At 44.5% G+C, this 16,216-nt stretch overlaps 2 protein-coding genes across 27 annotated transcripts in view; one reads left to right on the forward strand and one right to left on the reverse strand.

The window, feature by feature from the left end:
• UTP25 (UTP25 small subunit processor component) overlaps positions 1 to 1,710 on the reverse strand; it is a 39,700-nt gene extending 37,990 nt beyond the window's left edge. For 2 of the 4 annotated variants that reach the window (XM_043543713.1, XM_037895780.2), the window contains exon 1: positions 1,331 to 1,516. In XM_043543713.1, the coding sequence (XP_043399648.1) occupies positions 1,331 to 1,434 (104 nt within the window). In that variant the 5' untranslated portion in view covers positions 1,435 to 1,516. Of the gene's footprint in view, positions 1 to 1,330 lie in introns of all 4 variants that reach the window. The other 2 variants (XM_043543712.1, XM_007058024.4) reach the window with 2 other exon arrangements.
• Positions 1,711 to 14,279: 12,569 nt separating this feature from the next.
• LOC119565840 (protein diaphanous-like) overlaps positions 14,280 to 16,216 on the forward strand; it is a 30,859-nt gene continuing 28,922 nt past the window's right edge. For 4 of the 23 annotated variants that reach the window (XR_006289861.1, XR_006289859.1, XR_005224877.2 and 1 more), the window contains exon 1: positions 14,304 to 14,472. The gene's annotated coding sequence lies outside the window, so the exon portion shown is untranslated. The other 19 variants (XM_037895783.2, XM_043543747.1, XM_043543746.1 and 16 more) reach the window with 12 other exon arrangements.

The raw sequence follows: 16,216 nt of genomic DNA on the forward strand, positions 1-16,216 counted from the left end.
CACATGGTGGGACTTCAACTTTCTGCCCTGGCCCATGGCAAGTCTAATGCCAGCTATGCTTGGCGGCCCCCCCGGGGGGCCCAGGCCCCTGGTTGAGAACCAGTGCCCTACACCCACTTGGGAAAGGGGGGCGAGCAGTGGGGAAGCTGAGGTTCAGACCAGTTAAGCATCTTGTCCAAAGTCACAAAGAGCCAGAAACCCAGCAGGAGTCACCTGCTTTTTCCAATCGCCCCCGCCGCCTTCCTAGGGCGAGGTCAGGCTCGCTCCCCACCTGGAGGGTTTCGCTGGGTCTCTGTCAAAGAGAGACTCACGATCTTTTTAAGAAAAGGAGTACTTGTGGCACCTTAGAGACTAACCAATTTATTTGAGCATGAGCTTTCGTGAGCTACAGCTCACTTCATCGGATGCATACTGTGGAAACTGCAGAAGACATTATATACACAGAGACCATGAAACAATAGCTCCTCCCACCCCACTCTCCTGCTGGTAATATCTTATCTAAAGTGATCATCAAGTTGGGCCATTTCCAGCACAAATCCAGGTTTTCTCACCCCCCCCCCCCCAAAACCACACACACAAACTCACTCTCCTGCTGGTAATAGCTCATCCAAAGTGACCACTCTCCCTACAATGTGCATGATAATCAAGGTGGGCCATTTCGTGTAGCTCACGAAAGCTCATGCTCAAATAAATTGGTTAGTCTCTAAGGTGCCACAAGTACTCCTTTTCTTTTTGCGAATACAGACTAACACAGCTGCTATTCTGAAACCGATCTTTTTAAGCCGGCCCCGTTCAGCCTGTCCCAGCCGGGGGCAGCGCGGCAAGCTGCAGCCCCAGCCCCCCAGCATCGCCCCGTCCAGCCCCCGCCGCCCCGAGAGGCAACACGCCCGGCAGCCTCCGGCACCGTCGTGACCCCGGGGGAGCCCAGGGCCCGCCTGCCAACTCTCCGCCCGCCTCCCAGGGGCCGGGCCGGGAGCAGCCGGGGCAGCCTAAGCTCGGGGCGACCGGGGCTGCCGCGGACACCTTGTTACGTCCTGCTTCGCAAGGCCAGGGCCGACCCCTCTCGGCGGAGGGCGCCGCTCGCCTCCTCCAGCCTCCGCCCATTTCGGCCTCGGCTCTTTCCGGGCAATGCATAGGCTGACAGCGAGGGGCTGCCCCAGCGCCGGGGCGGGGCGGGAGAATGAGGCTAAAGGCCCCTGAGGCGCTTCCCGGAGCGGCTGCGAGGCCGGCGGGGGAAGGGGCAGTTTCCCAGCGGCACAGGCGGCTCCGGGGAGTCAGTCCGCGGGGCCCGGGGACACGCGATCACCCCACCCGCGCCGCGCCCGCTCACTTGTCGTAGAACGGATGCGCCTCCCCAAACTCCTTGAGATGCTTTTTCTGCTTCTTGCTCAAGCTGCCGACCAGCGGGTGCCTGGGGGGCTTCCTCTTCCCCATGGCGCTGCGGTTCCTCCCGCCCCCACGTGGGTCCGCTCCCCGGCGCTTTACGGTCAGCCGTAATCCCTCCCTGTCTCGCAAATCGCTCCCCTCGGCGGGACCAGAGTGGGTGGGGATTAGCTCAGGCCTCTCCCTTTGCATGACTGCGTAGCTGTCTGTCTGTGGTATTTACATCCCGGCCCCATCGCCCTGGTGTCTAAGGATAAGCCATGGTGCATGCAGCAGGATGTTCAATCAGTTCTACGCTCTCTTCATCGGACTCAGTAATTCTCCTGCAGCTGGCACATAGTGCAGGTGCTTTATAAATGAATAGAAGCTGTTCTGCTGTCTTCCTCCAGTTTGGGTTCAGCTGTGTAAATAAGTTGTTGTAGGCCTGTACGTTTATTGTGCATCAAACTGAGGCCTTGATCATGCAACGAGTTCCACAGAGGCGGACCCCTGAATCTGCTGGGAGCCTTACTGACTTCAGAGTAAAAAGAAAAGGAGTACTTGTGGCACCTTAGAGACTAACAAATTTATTTATTTGAGCATAAGCTTTCGTGAGCTACAGCTCACTTCATCGGATGCTTTCGTGAGCTTATGCTCAAATAAATTTGTTAGTCTCTAAGGTGCCACAAGTACTCTTTTTCTTTTTACTGACTTCAGTAAATGCCCCAGCAGGAGCTCATTGCAGGTAGCCGCAAGATCCAGGTTCAGTTCTTGCTATCTGACGTTGGACAAGTCACTTCTCCCATCTGTGACTGCTACCCTAGCTATAAAATGGGGACAATAAAACCACTATTATAAAACATTTTGAGAGAGGGAAAAGGAAATTATTGAAGTGCCAGACATTGTTGCTGTATGTTTTATACAAATTTAAAATGAAAAATACAACAGTGGGCATATTTCTAAAAACACTAGTGGGTGTAGTGTTTGTCGTTATGTTTGGCTGCATGTGTGTGTTCTCCCTATGTGCTGCCCCAGCTCTGCGCAGACATCTGACACAGCAGACCTCGAGCGAACTGCCCAATGACCACAAGATTCGCTAAGGTGCGAAGGCACCAGGCCAGGTTTATTGTCAACAATGCACGGTAATAGCACCTGGCAGACTCTATGAGGATACTAAGACATGGGTTCCCGTGACAATGGATGCAGCTCAGTGAATGGCGGGACTTTCCATTCTCCCCTCGGCTGGACAAAGATACTCCCTCTGAGATACATCTTTATATCCTGATACAAACAAGTTGGTCTGCCTCTGATATCTTGTTAGTTACTGCCTCCTGACGTGGCTGGTTATTACCCATCACCTTCTACATGTTGGTTTGATCAAAACATCTCTATTACGTACTGTCATCCTGACCTTATCTTTTAGGAGGGTCAGTGTGTTCCTGTTATCCTTGGAGAATGTTTTTGTATCATCCTTGATATTGGGATTGTGACATTGTGCCCCATAATGCTTTATGGAAATATGATTATGAATGTATATATGACATAACTGGAATATGTTTTATGCTACATATACCATGTAACATAGCTCTGTAAAGGTTATGATCTACTGAATATATTCATCCTATTTGTATGCATTTATCGTTTTTGTATTCAAAGTTATGAATATTGGCTGTGTACTTATTTGATTTTAAGAAGCCTTAGTAAGGCATTTGGTCAGCTTCTTAAGAAAGGAATTTGCAAGTTAAGTGCCCAGTCAAGAAACACTTAACGGACAATGGAACGTTGGAAGACTCCAATCCACATAAGAAGTCTACCTGGGGACATTCAAGGTAGCATGTGAACAGTGGCTGCTATCTGTAAAGTTCTGAGTCATGCATGGACATGTGACTTGCCCATGTGATTCCAAAACTCCAGCTTGCAGCTAGATTCTGCATAGGAAATAGAGGAGGGAGTTTCCACCCACAACGTAAAGTCTATTTAAGCCCCTGGGAGACTCCTCCATTTTGTCTTCAGCTGGCCCAAGAGAGAGCCTCTCCATCCCCAATGGATACCTGAAAGAAACTGGAACAAAGGACAGGGGTAACCACAGGGGTGTGAGTGATTGCTGGATCCAGACTAGAAGGAGGCTAGTCTGTATACAAAGCCCACTGGAACATCTCTGAGGGTGAGATTTCATCTGTATTTAGTTTCTTACTGTATTAGGTTTAGACTTGTGTGTTTTATTTTGCATGGTAATTCACTTTGTTCTGTCTCTTATTACTTGCAACCACTTAAATCCTACTTTTTTGTATGTAATAAAATCACTTTCTACTTATTAATTAACCCAGAGTATGTATTAATATCGGGGTGGGGGAGCAAACAGCTGTGCATATCTCTCCATCAATGTTATAGAGGGTGAACAATTTATGAGTTTATCCTGTATAAGCTTTATACAGGGTAAAACAGATTTTTGGGGGTTTGGACCCCATTGGGAAGTGGGCATCTGGGTGTTGGAGATAGGAACGCTTCTTAAGCTGTTTTCAGTTAAGCCTGCAGCTTTTGAGGGACGTGGTTCAGACCTCGGGCTGTGGTTGTAGCAGGCAAGTGTGTCTGGCACAACTAGGCAGGATTCTGAAGTCCCAAGCTGCCAGGGAAAACGGGCTCAGGGGTAGTCTCAGCACATCAGTTGGTAGTCCCAAGGGGGTTTCTGTGATCCCACCTGTCACAGGGATATTCTGGTACCACTCGATAACGGGCACACCCTCCCACCCAGGGCTCAGGGGCTCAGGCTTCAGCCTCCCCCTTCTTGGGGTCTTGTAGTAATTTTTGTTGTCAGAAGGAGGTCACGGTGCAATGAAGTTTGAGAAACCCTGATCAGTGATGTCTGAGTGTTCAGTCAGTAGGAAACAATAGCTGTATAAGATGTGAAGAATACCTATTTATCTCAGTGGATGTTAACTCTGAAACCTAACGTTAACTATCTAAATATCAACATATTATTTCACTGCTGATTAAAGCATGCAAGCAAGAACAGTTCAATTATATTACAAAGATCTGTGCAGTATGGGTGGCATCCAGTATTGGGATTTTTATGCTGTTATGAATGGAGCTTGGGATAGTATCACCTCCCACCTCATATATTACAATATAAAACTTCTAATTTGTACTGTTTGACACAGCTGATGAGAACACTGGAATCTGATTTACTATCATTGCTTTGCACTAAGTACTTATGGTACCATAAGAGCAGAGCACTTCCATTTCTGTTACAGACGTCTTCTGTGTGATACCTCAGAGCTTTCTCAAACAAGTAGTTCTTACTCATGCAAGTCATCCCATTAAGCTAAATGGATGACTTGCACAAGTGAGGACTACATGTATGAGCAAGGGTTTCAAGACTGGGCCCCTTATATTCAGTTCATTCAGGTAAGAACTTGTCAGCTTTACCTGACAGTCCTATATCCAAATCAGATCTCTGCCTGCAACACTTTACATAATATATTCAATAATAACATTGTAAAGAGTGTACAAGACCCAAAGAGACTGACACAGCAGACTCTGTCCCCAAATCACCTGTTAAGATGAGAGATGAGTCTGAACCAAAATTCCAGAATTCAACATTCCTGGACTTTGGATGCAGAACCAAACATTCTAGATTGGATCCATGGATAATTTAAACTCTGATGATTTTAAAATGGCTGAAAGGATTTTCTTTCCATTGTTTTTTTTTTAATTGTTCTGAAGCTGAGACCTTTTCTGCCAATTTGGTCATAACTTATTTTTTAAAAGATGAATGGATCAGAACTCTGAAAATAATGGGTTGTACTGGATACACTTACAGAACCTTAGTTCTAATGGTCCTGCTCAAACATCATCCAATAAGGGCTGATCCTGCTCTCACTGAAGAAAATAGTAAAACTGTCTTTGACAGGAGGATGCCCTTAATTAGTAAATACTAATACTAGAGCTAGGGGTTTCTCTGGTCCTATGTGAAAAATGCCAAGGCAAGCTGGAACTGTAGTATCCTTTGAGGTTAATACAGTGTTAATTTTCATCCTCATTTAGACCTAAAAGAAGAAATAATCGAAACCTACTCTAAAGTAAGCTGACTAAAACCTAATCCTGCAAACACTCTCGTAAGCACTTTTCAGATTAGAGGCTTGCAGGATTGGGCCCTAGATTTCCAGTATTTTGTGCTGAAGGCTACATATGTCATGGGAAAATCCATATACTAAAGAAGATGGGGTGCAGCAGGGGGGACAAAGGAGAATCCCCTGCACAGAAGTTCAGATCACCTTAAATCAAAAAGCAACACAAAAACAAAATCCTGTTTGAATCATATTAAATATATTACCTCCTCCAGGATTTCACCGCTGGAACTCAGACATTAATTACAAGTTGAATTCACAAATTTATGCTAAAAATTATGATAGCTCCCAAGTGGTGCAGTAATTGGGTTACAATGGACCATGGAAACCCAATTTCTTTCTTCTACAGGCCCGTGCATTTAATGCACACTGAAAATTCTTATTTCCTTCAATGGGATGCGGAGTCAAGACCTAACCAAAACTACTTTTACTTTTAGTACAACATGGTTGTAAAATTGTGATTAACTATCCTGTGATCCGTTGATATCTTTCCCTCCTGTGGAAAGTTTGCCAGCAGACCAGCCTCTTACTCACCGCAAAGAGAAGAAATTATCAACTGACTGTAGGAAGGTTAACCTCAATTTACTCCCTCTTGCTACTGAAAGTAAAAGTAGCCTTATTTAAGATTAAAGGATTGAGTCAGAGCCTATCACCTCTCAGTCACTGGTTCCTGTTCATTCCAAGACTATAAAGGTCAAAAGTCATTACTGCCTGATATCTGTTAGGGCATATATGGACAGGGTACAGTCTCAGTACTCATCTATGTGCGTTCAGTCCAGTGCCTAGTGAATAAGTATTAATATCTCAAGGTGGTTTTAGGATAATGTACTTTATTAATATCTACAGTATAAAAACAGAATATAGAAAAAACAACCTCACAACTGCTATTTGAAAGTTTAATCCTTGCCTTTAATGGCATTCTCAGCAAAGGTATCAAGCAGTGTCACTAGAGGTGGTCCTTCAAACAGGATGGAGGCACATCAGTGATTAGTATGGAGAAACATGTATTACGTCACGGGGTGCTGGTAGCTGCCAGCAAACTTCTCTTGATTTATGGGCAATAATAGAGTTCATTGAACCTGACGGACGTGCGAGCCATCCCTTCATTCTAGCTAAATGGAAGAAGCAATTAAGCTTCTTTATGGAGTATGATAGCTGAAACAATAGAAACCATCCCTGAAAGCACTGGCCAACTACTGTTGGATTATATTAAAGAAGTTCTGTATTAAAATCACAAATGAGTTTGATTCCCCATAGTTTAAATTCCAGGGTATTACTAATTAAGAGGTCTCTTGGTTTTTGGTACTGTTTCTCTCCCTCTATGCGTGAAACTTGCAAGCTGCTAATTGTGTTAGTACTTTCTAAGACAGAGTCTGTTCTCAAAGCAATTCACAGAGAGAGAGACTCAAAGCAACACTCTAACAACAGAAACAGCATCCAGAAACTCCCCGCCCTTTTGTTGTATTAACAATTGTGATTAAAATAGAGATAGAGGATGTATGTGGATGGATGCTTGGTGTGGATAATAACTAAATGATCAGGGAGGTGCCAGCCTAAGAATCCAGTGTCCATCGGCTGAAGAAGGCGTGAAGTAGAAATAACCAGAGGACCCCCGGAGGGCAGACTGGAATCCACCCAACAGCCTCAAGAATGGGAGAACCAAAGAACAAGATAACATCTTGGAGCCATCAGGAATGTGCCATCTGCTGATTGATTCAGCAACAACATGATGAAGCAATTCCCATAGACTGGCATAGGAAGAAATTCCTATAAAAATGGACTCTAGAAAGTGAGAACTTTGGGGTCTGATTCTGAAAACCAACTTCCAGAAGCATCAGATGAGCATCTGAGAAGGCCCTGCTCCCTCCTCATGTCCAGGCCACCTGGCCAGTGGCTTGGCATGAGCAACTCTAAGGCTGGTAACTATGATAACAACTTTACAGAACGTGTGTGTGTGTGTGTGTGAATAAATATGAGATTGAATGGAATGTTATAGCTGTAACTAACTGCTTACTATGATTCTTTCTGTATTCACAATAAATGTGGTATTTTGCCTTTTTCCCTTTAATAAGATCCTGCTGGTTTTTATTTTATTGGTACAACACTACAAGCCCTGGGTAAGGGCTGAGCCATGCAGGCTAACGGGCATCCTTGGGGACTGATTGCAAATGCCATGACTGGGTCATTCATCAGTTGGAGTTGTTTGTGTCTGTTTTTCAGAAGCAGAAAACAGTGAGAAAAGCCAGGAGAAAACTAGAGAACCACCAATAGCATGGTGTGACTCATGAACCCCGCACTGCCAAATGGCAAGGGGGTCACAAGAATATCCTGATTCTGGTATGTACATTCTGGTTCATCAAAAAATGTCATGTGAGGTCTTGAATAAAAGCCAGGGTAACACACTTGTAAATGTCTGCACTATGTAAAGAGTTATGCATGGATACTGAAAATATGTTCTTAGATTCTATATCACAGCAGAAGTGGAGAAACAGGTATCCTGTTAGACAAAAGATCGTTATTCACCTGACTCTCTGTCAGATGTAAATTAAGCAAACACAATGGATGCCACTTTGCATACAGAATTATTGAAGGGATGTGAATGTTAACAGGGAGAAGCACACAGGAAAACAAACCCTGAGGGAGTTATACTGTCTCTGAATACAGACAATGAACTCTGGGGATATAAGTAGAAGACACTACAGGGGAATATTTCAAAGGGTCTCAGGAAATGGGGTACACCTACTGTTAACCTGCCAGACAAAGTAAGGGCTGGCAGAGCTCAGACGAGAGAGATGGGGAGTCAGGCCAGTGGCTTGGGGCTTCAGAAGGTGAGGACTCAGGCAGAAGGGGTGGGCCTGGGGCTAGTCTCCTTGAAGTGCGGGGTTCACTGGCCACCCATGGTGCACCCCCCAGCAAAACAGCCATGAAGTTAGAGTTGGCCAGAATGGAGGCGATGAAGGCAGAAAAGGAATGAGAATTCCAGACATGGGCAGCCAAAGAGAAATGGGCAGTGCAAGAAGAAGCCGACCAAAGAGCCCTGGAGGCAGAAAAGCAAAAGCGTGAGGCAGAGAAACAATATGCCAAAAAGACCTACAAGCAGTTGCCCATCAGCGAACTATGGATCTAGAGGAATCATAGAATATCAGGGTTGGAAGAGATCTCAGAAGGTCATCTAGTCCAACCCCCTGCTCAAAGCAGGACCAATCCCCAATTTTTGCCCCCGATCCCTAAATGGCCCCTTCAACGATTGAACTCACAATCCTGGGTTTAGCAGGCCAATGCTCAAACCACTGAGCTATCCCACCTGCAGGAAGCCTGAGGGAGAGAGAGAGCACAAACGCGGGATGAGGCTGTTTCTGCTTCTGTTCATGGTAGTTAGAATCATAGAATATCAGGGTTGGAAAGGACCTCAGGGAGGTCATCTAGCCCAACCCCCTGCTCAAAGCAGGACCAATCCCCAATTTTTGCCCCAGATCCCAAATGGCCCCCCTCAAGGATTGAACTCACAATCCTGGTTTAGCAGGCCAATGCTCAAACCACTGAGCTATCCCACCTGCAGGAAGCCTGAGGGAGAGAGAGAGCACAAATGCAGGATGATGGAGGCACATATACAAAACTCAGGCAACAAGCAATCTTCTCCAGAGATTGCACAGCTGGGACAAACTGTGCCCTCGTTACTAGGAAACTGATTGCACTGAGGAATATTTGACCACCTTTGAAAGAATTTGTAGGGTACAGAACATCCTGAAGGGCCAGAAAATGACTTTTCTGTCCTCTAAGCTGACAGGGAAAGCATTGCAGATGTTTAATGATACAGATGCAAGTGAAGTGATGAATTGTGAGATTTTTAAATGATCCCTGTTAAAGTTTCAAATTACACCAGAAGTTTAGCACCTCAGATTCAGGAAACTTAAAAAGGTTGAAAAGTTGTGCATAAGGGGAATTTGTGCATAAAATGGTGGAATATCTTTAAAAAGTGGATTCAGAATAAAGGGCTAGCATAGCCTAGAGGGGAGTGTTTGGGTAACTAACAGGCTGGTGTTGCCAGGGAGCTGACACCCAGTTAAGCACAAGCTTGAGGGACTGCAGAACTTGGCCCATAGTTGCTGCGAGCATGGTTTATGCTGAGCAATACCCTTTTTTCAAGCCAGCCAGTCAGCAGCTATGGGCCAAGTTCTGCAGTCCTTGCTGAAGCACAACTTTCATTCCAGACAATAGCAGTTGTACTCAAAGGAGGAGAGCAGAATATTGCCCAATACTAGAAACATTAGACCGTCCTTGGACTCTCATACTTACTGACATGTAACTTACATAACACCAATTAATTTAGTTCAAAATGTCCACCCTAAAGCTACATTTTACTCCAAAAATTCCAGATGTGAAGTGACTGAAGAATATAAACCACGCGTTGCAAAGCAGCCAGATGTTTGTGTGAGCAAGGATTGCAGGATGGAATCAAATACATTTCTCCATGAAACACAGGCCCCATACAAAATGTTAGCCATCACACATAATTCCCCTTTTTACATTTCAAATAAGAGAAAGGAACAAGAGTACTTTTCAGCCTGTTCCCTAAATCTCCAGAAAAAATTAAACTCCTCATTGCATCTTGCAGTCTCCATTTACAGTTACTGATCTGTCCATTTGCTCCTTATATGAACAAAAGTGTTTTGCAATTCTCATCAGCTTATTTCAGATGTTGTTAGTCCCATATGCAACACTTGAAAGATATATCTCTTACTCTAGAAAGATGTCATGTAATTAATATCTGTTCAGTATCTGATACATCCTCTATTTAGTGTCTACCTGTTGTCATTGTGGGGAAATGAACCAAAATGACCTATAGAGGTTTTCCCATTGGTAATATGATTCAAGATTAGTACAATTTTTTTAAGTCAGTCTTTACCAATGAAACTCTTAACTTACTCAGATGTATATAGTCTTAAGCTAAGTGAAATATTGAGGATTGAATTCTGTATTTGAGGGGATGAGGGATAACCAGAAAACAAATTTAGTTTTTCCATCAGTTTGCAGCTCCCTCTATGGAAAACTAAATGTAGATTTAGCATCTTGAATGAAATTGAGTCTTAAATTTCCAGTTATTTCAAATCATCTAGAAGTACTAGTGTACTGTTCCATTTTGTCTCCAACCAAGTCACCCCCTGTAGTGAACTGTGACAGTCCCAGGCTTGACTATAGAAACAATAACATCTTTTATATTATAAGGCATCTCACTGAATACTTGAATTATATTGTTTTTTCCACCCAGAGTAGCTTATTTTAAGAGATTTTTGGTGAGGTTTTTTCACCTTACAGCAATCATAAGATATTTCCTTGCTAAGCATGTCAAATTTACTGATAATGGGCATGACCACTCACATATAAAAAGACTGGCAGATGTCTTTATAAAAAATTAGCAGACGTTGACAGAGTAAAACCATGACAAATTGGAAAGATACCAAAATGATCACCTACTAAGTGATTTAATAAAATCAGTTTTATATAAGAGTATAAAAAAAATAGCAGCAGAAAAAAATATAGCCATATAATCCCTTTTACTCAAACCTGGAAACTCTATTAGACTTTGTAGACCTATTCAAAGAAATATTGTACATTTTATTATTTTCCTCCTATGTTGTTCATCCTTGTCAAAGATGGCTCGTTCCCATCTTATGCCTTCTTTTATGTGTCTCGTAAAGTATTTTTATTTTATTGTAATTTAAGAAAAATAAAATTATGACAAAAAGAAAAAATGATTTAGCAATTCTATTGGGCGCATTGAAGTCATTTCAATATCTTAAATACTGACCTGTACCCTTGTGAAAGAATTCTTTATACAATGTAACCTAAAGTATACTGCAACAACTTTAGTCACCAACTCAGATTTATCAAATTCAGTAGTTAGCTCCAATTGAGACAATCCAAAGTCTGAGTTCACTGATAAGTCAAATATAAAAACAAGTTGATACAAATATATAAGGACCCAGTTCTACAAAGGGAGTCAGAATTTCACCCAGACCATCTACATAAAACAATAGTAGATGCTCAACATGCCACCAGCCATCAGCTAAATAAGCCCCAAATATTCCCTTATCACAAGTTATGGAGCAATATTTGCAAAGACCTTTCCACAGCGGATACAAAGATCTGCCCCATCCAAAAATCTGCATACTGAAACTAGTACATGAATTAAATTTCCATTGAACAAGAATGTATACTGATTTGCATATTGGTAGCATAACATGTAATGCTCAGAAATGGAAATCTAATAGATCGCCACTGTAATCAAGATGGTTGAAAGAACCGTCAATCACAACTCTGATGGTGAAAATAATTACCAGTGACAAAATGGATGAAAATACACAAAATGTGGTGTCATGTTTGCATTAATGCATTTGTGATATAAACATGGCTCATACACTACATTATTACCAAAACCAAGTTTACCTTTCTTAGTAAAATATATAGATCTTACGGTCATGAATTGTACCATTTTTGTGTCAAAATTTTAAAAAGAAACAAAAAAAGATGCTAAAAGCATAAAGGAATAAATTTCACAGAACCTAGATCTATATATAGTAAAGAGTTGGGTTTAAGTCTACAAGAGGAATGGAAGATTTTTCCCCCGAACCAAGTACAATCAGTCCGTTTGTTTGTAACACATTGTCATCTGTTGACAGCGCTGGCTATCTCTTCAAAATTGCTCACACCAAGGCCCAGGTAGCTCCAAGCTTTTATACCTTTCAAAGGAATAAATATAAACAAAATTTTCACATTACTACTTGATGGCAAATACACGCCTCTTTCTGTAGCCATTAGAACACCCTATCCATGCTACAGTCCATGGGGAAAACTGCATATGCATCTCAAGGTAAAGAAAAGGATTTAGACCTCATTTGGGGATCCTTTCTTCATATTTGTTTCAGTCTGTACATAGCTTTTGGCTCAGTGAGTCAAATACTACCTTGACTTACATTTGTGCAATTCCTTTGACATCAACTGGGGTTATGTGGTGTGTGACTTACAGAATTTGGTCTTGTATTTCTAACTTGAAAGTGGATATCACAATTAAACAAAATAAAATGACAAAACTCAATCTTGACTGTTTACAAATTTATTTCATTTCCTGTGCAGTACTTCATGCATATTCAACATGTGGATGGCCCTACGGCACAAGCAGTGACACACCACAATATGAAATTACTACATATTAAGTTAATGCATGTAATTCACTCTCTTAATGTAGTCCCTCTGCTTTATTATCCACCACTAATCTGAATTTATTTTGAGAAAATAAAATCTTTTGAACAAATGAATCTATTGTTACCTTAAAGTTGGCACAGTACTATACAAAGCAGTTTCCAAACTATAGGTTGCAATAATGAGGGATTTTCAGTGTGCTATGTCTGGTAAACCTATTATCAAGGATACCCAAGTCTAATATTACCCATCACACTGCTTTTAATGCAGACATCTGCAATATAAAAGAACAAATGACATTTGGGTAGTAAGATAAGCCTGGAATATTAATAAAGGAATAATATAGGCTAGACTGAAGTCTAAACAAATAGGGAGTAAGAAATAACTTGCTTAAAAACAGTAATTTTTCACTAGAATGGGACCCAGGTCAAGTGTTTAGAACAGGGGATGGGAAGTCCAGATTTCTGCATTGTTTCCAGTTCCACCGCTGAGATCTCATCCGACATTCCTTAAATTACTTAATTTCTCTGTGCCTCACCTGAGGTGGACTTAATCTGTCAGTAACAGTGATACCTACTGCATAGTAAAGTTGTGATTATGATAATTAATGTCTGCAAATTACTTTGGATCCTTGGACCAGAAGCGGCACCAGGTGTGTGAAGTGCAGGGTCTCTGTATCCTTGTGCTGTATGCATGCTTACCTTCCAGGTATATTGCAGAGGAGTCAAGGCACGGCCAGCTATGCCATATATACCAACAACTAGCAAGTCGGTTGTCCTGGCAGCTTGGAGGAGATGCAGAATTGGCCTTAGACACACCTAAGTAGCACTCTTGGATGCTCACTTGTCATCCAGAGTGATGGGGCGAGGAGTGGGTTTTTAATAGGCAGGGATAAGAAGGGTGGGACCCTCCCAGAGATAAGGGTTTGGGGCATGGGATTCTCACGGGAACGGCGCAGTTGCATACTGGTAGGAAACGGAGAAGCGAGGGACTGAAAATATCGGATGCCCACCCAGATGGGTCTCACATTTCCTGCAGCAACGGGACACGAGCATCGAGGGTCCCATGACCTCTCCTGGCAGCCCTGCCATTGACCACGCTGGGGCTGGCCCTGCAGCCTCTAGGCGAGTCCCCAGGCCAGGAGTGTTGCGAGAGGGGCAGTGACCCCCGCTGGGTGCCACAGCAGGGCGCAGTGCAAGCGGCTCCGGGGTCCCCACTCAGCGGCCCCCGCCCTTCCCGGAGGGGTCCGGTCCTCTGTGAGGAGGAAGCCCAGCGGCTGTGGTGGCAGGGGCGGCCCGCCCTCATGGGCCCCAGTGAGCGCCACCTCCGGCTGCCCATCGCTTGGGGGGCGCCCTGAGGGCCATCGGCTCCCTCCCTCCTCGGGGCAGATGGGGAAACTTTCCGCGGGGCCCCCACGCCGGGGCTCTCCCGACCCCGCTCGGCTGTGGCAGGCGGTGGCGATGCCCCCGCCCCCACGGAGCCCCAGCCGCTCCCGGAGCCCACGGGCAACCCCGTTTGCGCCCATAAACGGGCGGAGGGAGTTCTACGCAGTGACGTTCCCCCCACTGCGGGCCGGGCTGGGGGAAGCTCCGCCCCTGGCACGGGTTGGGCGGAGCCTCCCACCTCAGCCTCACCGGCCGACTCGGGCGCCATTTTGGGAAGCTCTTTGTGTGGCGGGGCTGCGAGAGACACTCGGTGCTTGCCCAGGCAGCGCAGGGCGCAGAGCCTCGGCCGCTGTGAGTGGCCGTTCCCTGGGAGCGCGCGGTGCAACCGGGCCTGAGCGGTGAGTGGGGCTGCCCCCCTCCCGCCCCCGGGGGGATCGCCTCCTCCGGCTCTCCTGGGAGTTGCAAGCCCCGAAGCCAGGCGCCCCCTGTGACAGCGGCAGCCGGGAGAGACCCCTGCTTGGATCCGAAGTCGCTCCGGCATGACCGTCTGTATCCCCGCCCCTCAGGCGGGCTGGATGCTCCCCGCCTGCAGCGTGATTCCCGCGTCTCCCGCTGGGGCGCTCTCCGCGGCTGTCGCGCTACTGAAACTGGTGGGGGGAACGGGGATCCTGCAAGTAAGCCAAAAAAACACCCCCGGGAAGCCTTGGCCCGGCTGTCCTATGGGTGGTATAAAACCCAATGGCTTCTTTAAATGGGAGCCACAGAATGTATAGGATGCCGCCTCTTCGGTCCCGTTCCCCATCTATTTACACTGAGCAGTCGCTAGTCGAGGTGGGATGTGATGTGTCTCGTCGTTTATTGGCGGGGGAGGGGGTGACGGTTTAAATAGTAACCCGTTTTCCTAGGTTTTACTCTCTACCCTACAGACCTCAAACAGCGCCCGTGGATACGCCTCTGTCGCTTGTTCCCTGTATTAACGCTGCTTTTTTAGTGAACTAGATGATTTATTAGGAAATGGTACAAAGATGCTTACTGTTCTTCTCCTTCTGGTGAGTGGGATTACTATGCTATCCCCGCCGTGCTCCTAGTTTGGTTTATTCAGAGAATGGAGTTAGCCCTACACTAATGCCTTGTGCACTAGACTGCATTCACTGCCTCTTTTCTCCTGGTTCTTTCCCCCTGAGAAGTGTCACATCTGTTCTGCTCTTTCCTCAAGATGCTTGCTCAGAAATGTGAGAGTAGTTGAATGAACTGATGTGACACCACTCATTCTGTACTGTTACAGGTGGGAAGTATGATGTAGTAGAGCAGCATAGACACTTGGCTTGCCTCAAACGGTACGCAAGAAAGTTAAGGTGAATCAACTAAAAGTGTGAATAGAATGCATATAAATTAAAATGCTTTCACTCAGGAGCAAATGTTGGCAGTATTTTCATCCAGGGAGGATTAAGTTACAATAAACGCATGCTGCCGGCTGGATATGCGTGGCTCTGCTAATCAATTGCGTGGCACTTGAATCTTCCCTGGGTGGCTGCCCAACTGCACAGCTTACATGAAACACAGGGTAGCACCTTCAAGTGCAACAGAGATCAAGGTGCTATTGTGCTAGGCACTGTATAGGTACATAGTAAGAGATAGTCCCTGCCCTGAAGAACTTTTAGTCAAAAATACACAAGACAGTAGACGGATGGGGAAAAAAGTATTAACCTCATTTTACAAATGGGGAGCTGAAGCATAGAAAGAAAAAATGATTTGCCCAAGGTCACATATGAAGTCTCTGGCAGAGCTGAGTTGAATCCAGGTCTTTTGGATCTTTTCCCATAGTCTTATCCACAAGCTATCCTCTGTCTATTTCTCAGTTATATATTATTTGTAGTTATTCCACTAAAATACAATAAATATATCTTAAACTCACTAACCAAAGTGAATTTATATTGTATTTACAATCTTAAATTGTAATTTTAAAATGTATTTTGAGTACAGTCTAAATTGACACTCTTTAGGGGTCTAACTATACCTCAGTAAAATGGTAAATCATTAGTTATTCCTGTTGCCGTTTTGGGATGACTCCAGTTTCTATTCTTTTAGATTTGATGCTTTAGTCATTTCTGTTGTATACTGTTGCCTGCGTATGTATTTCAT

This window comes from Chelonia mydas, chromosome 3 (genome assembly GCF_015237465.2).
Source record: "Chelonia mydas isolate rCheMyd1 chromosome 3, rCheMyd1.pri.v2, whole genome shotgun sequence".
Lineage (NCBI taxonomy): Eukaryota > Metazoa > Chordata > Testudines > Cheloniidae > Chelonia > Chelonia mydas.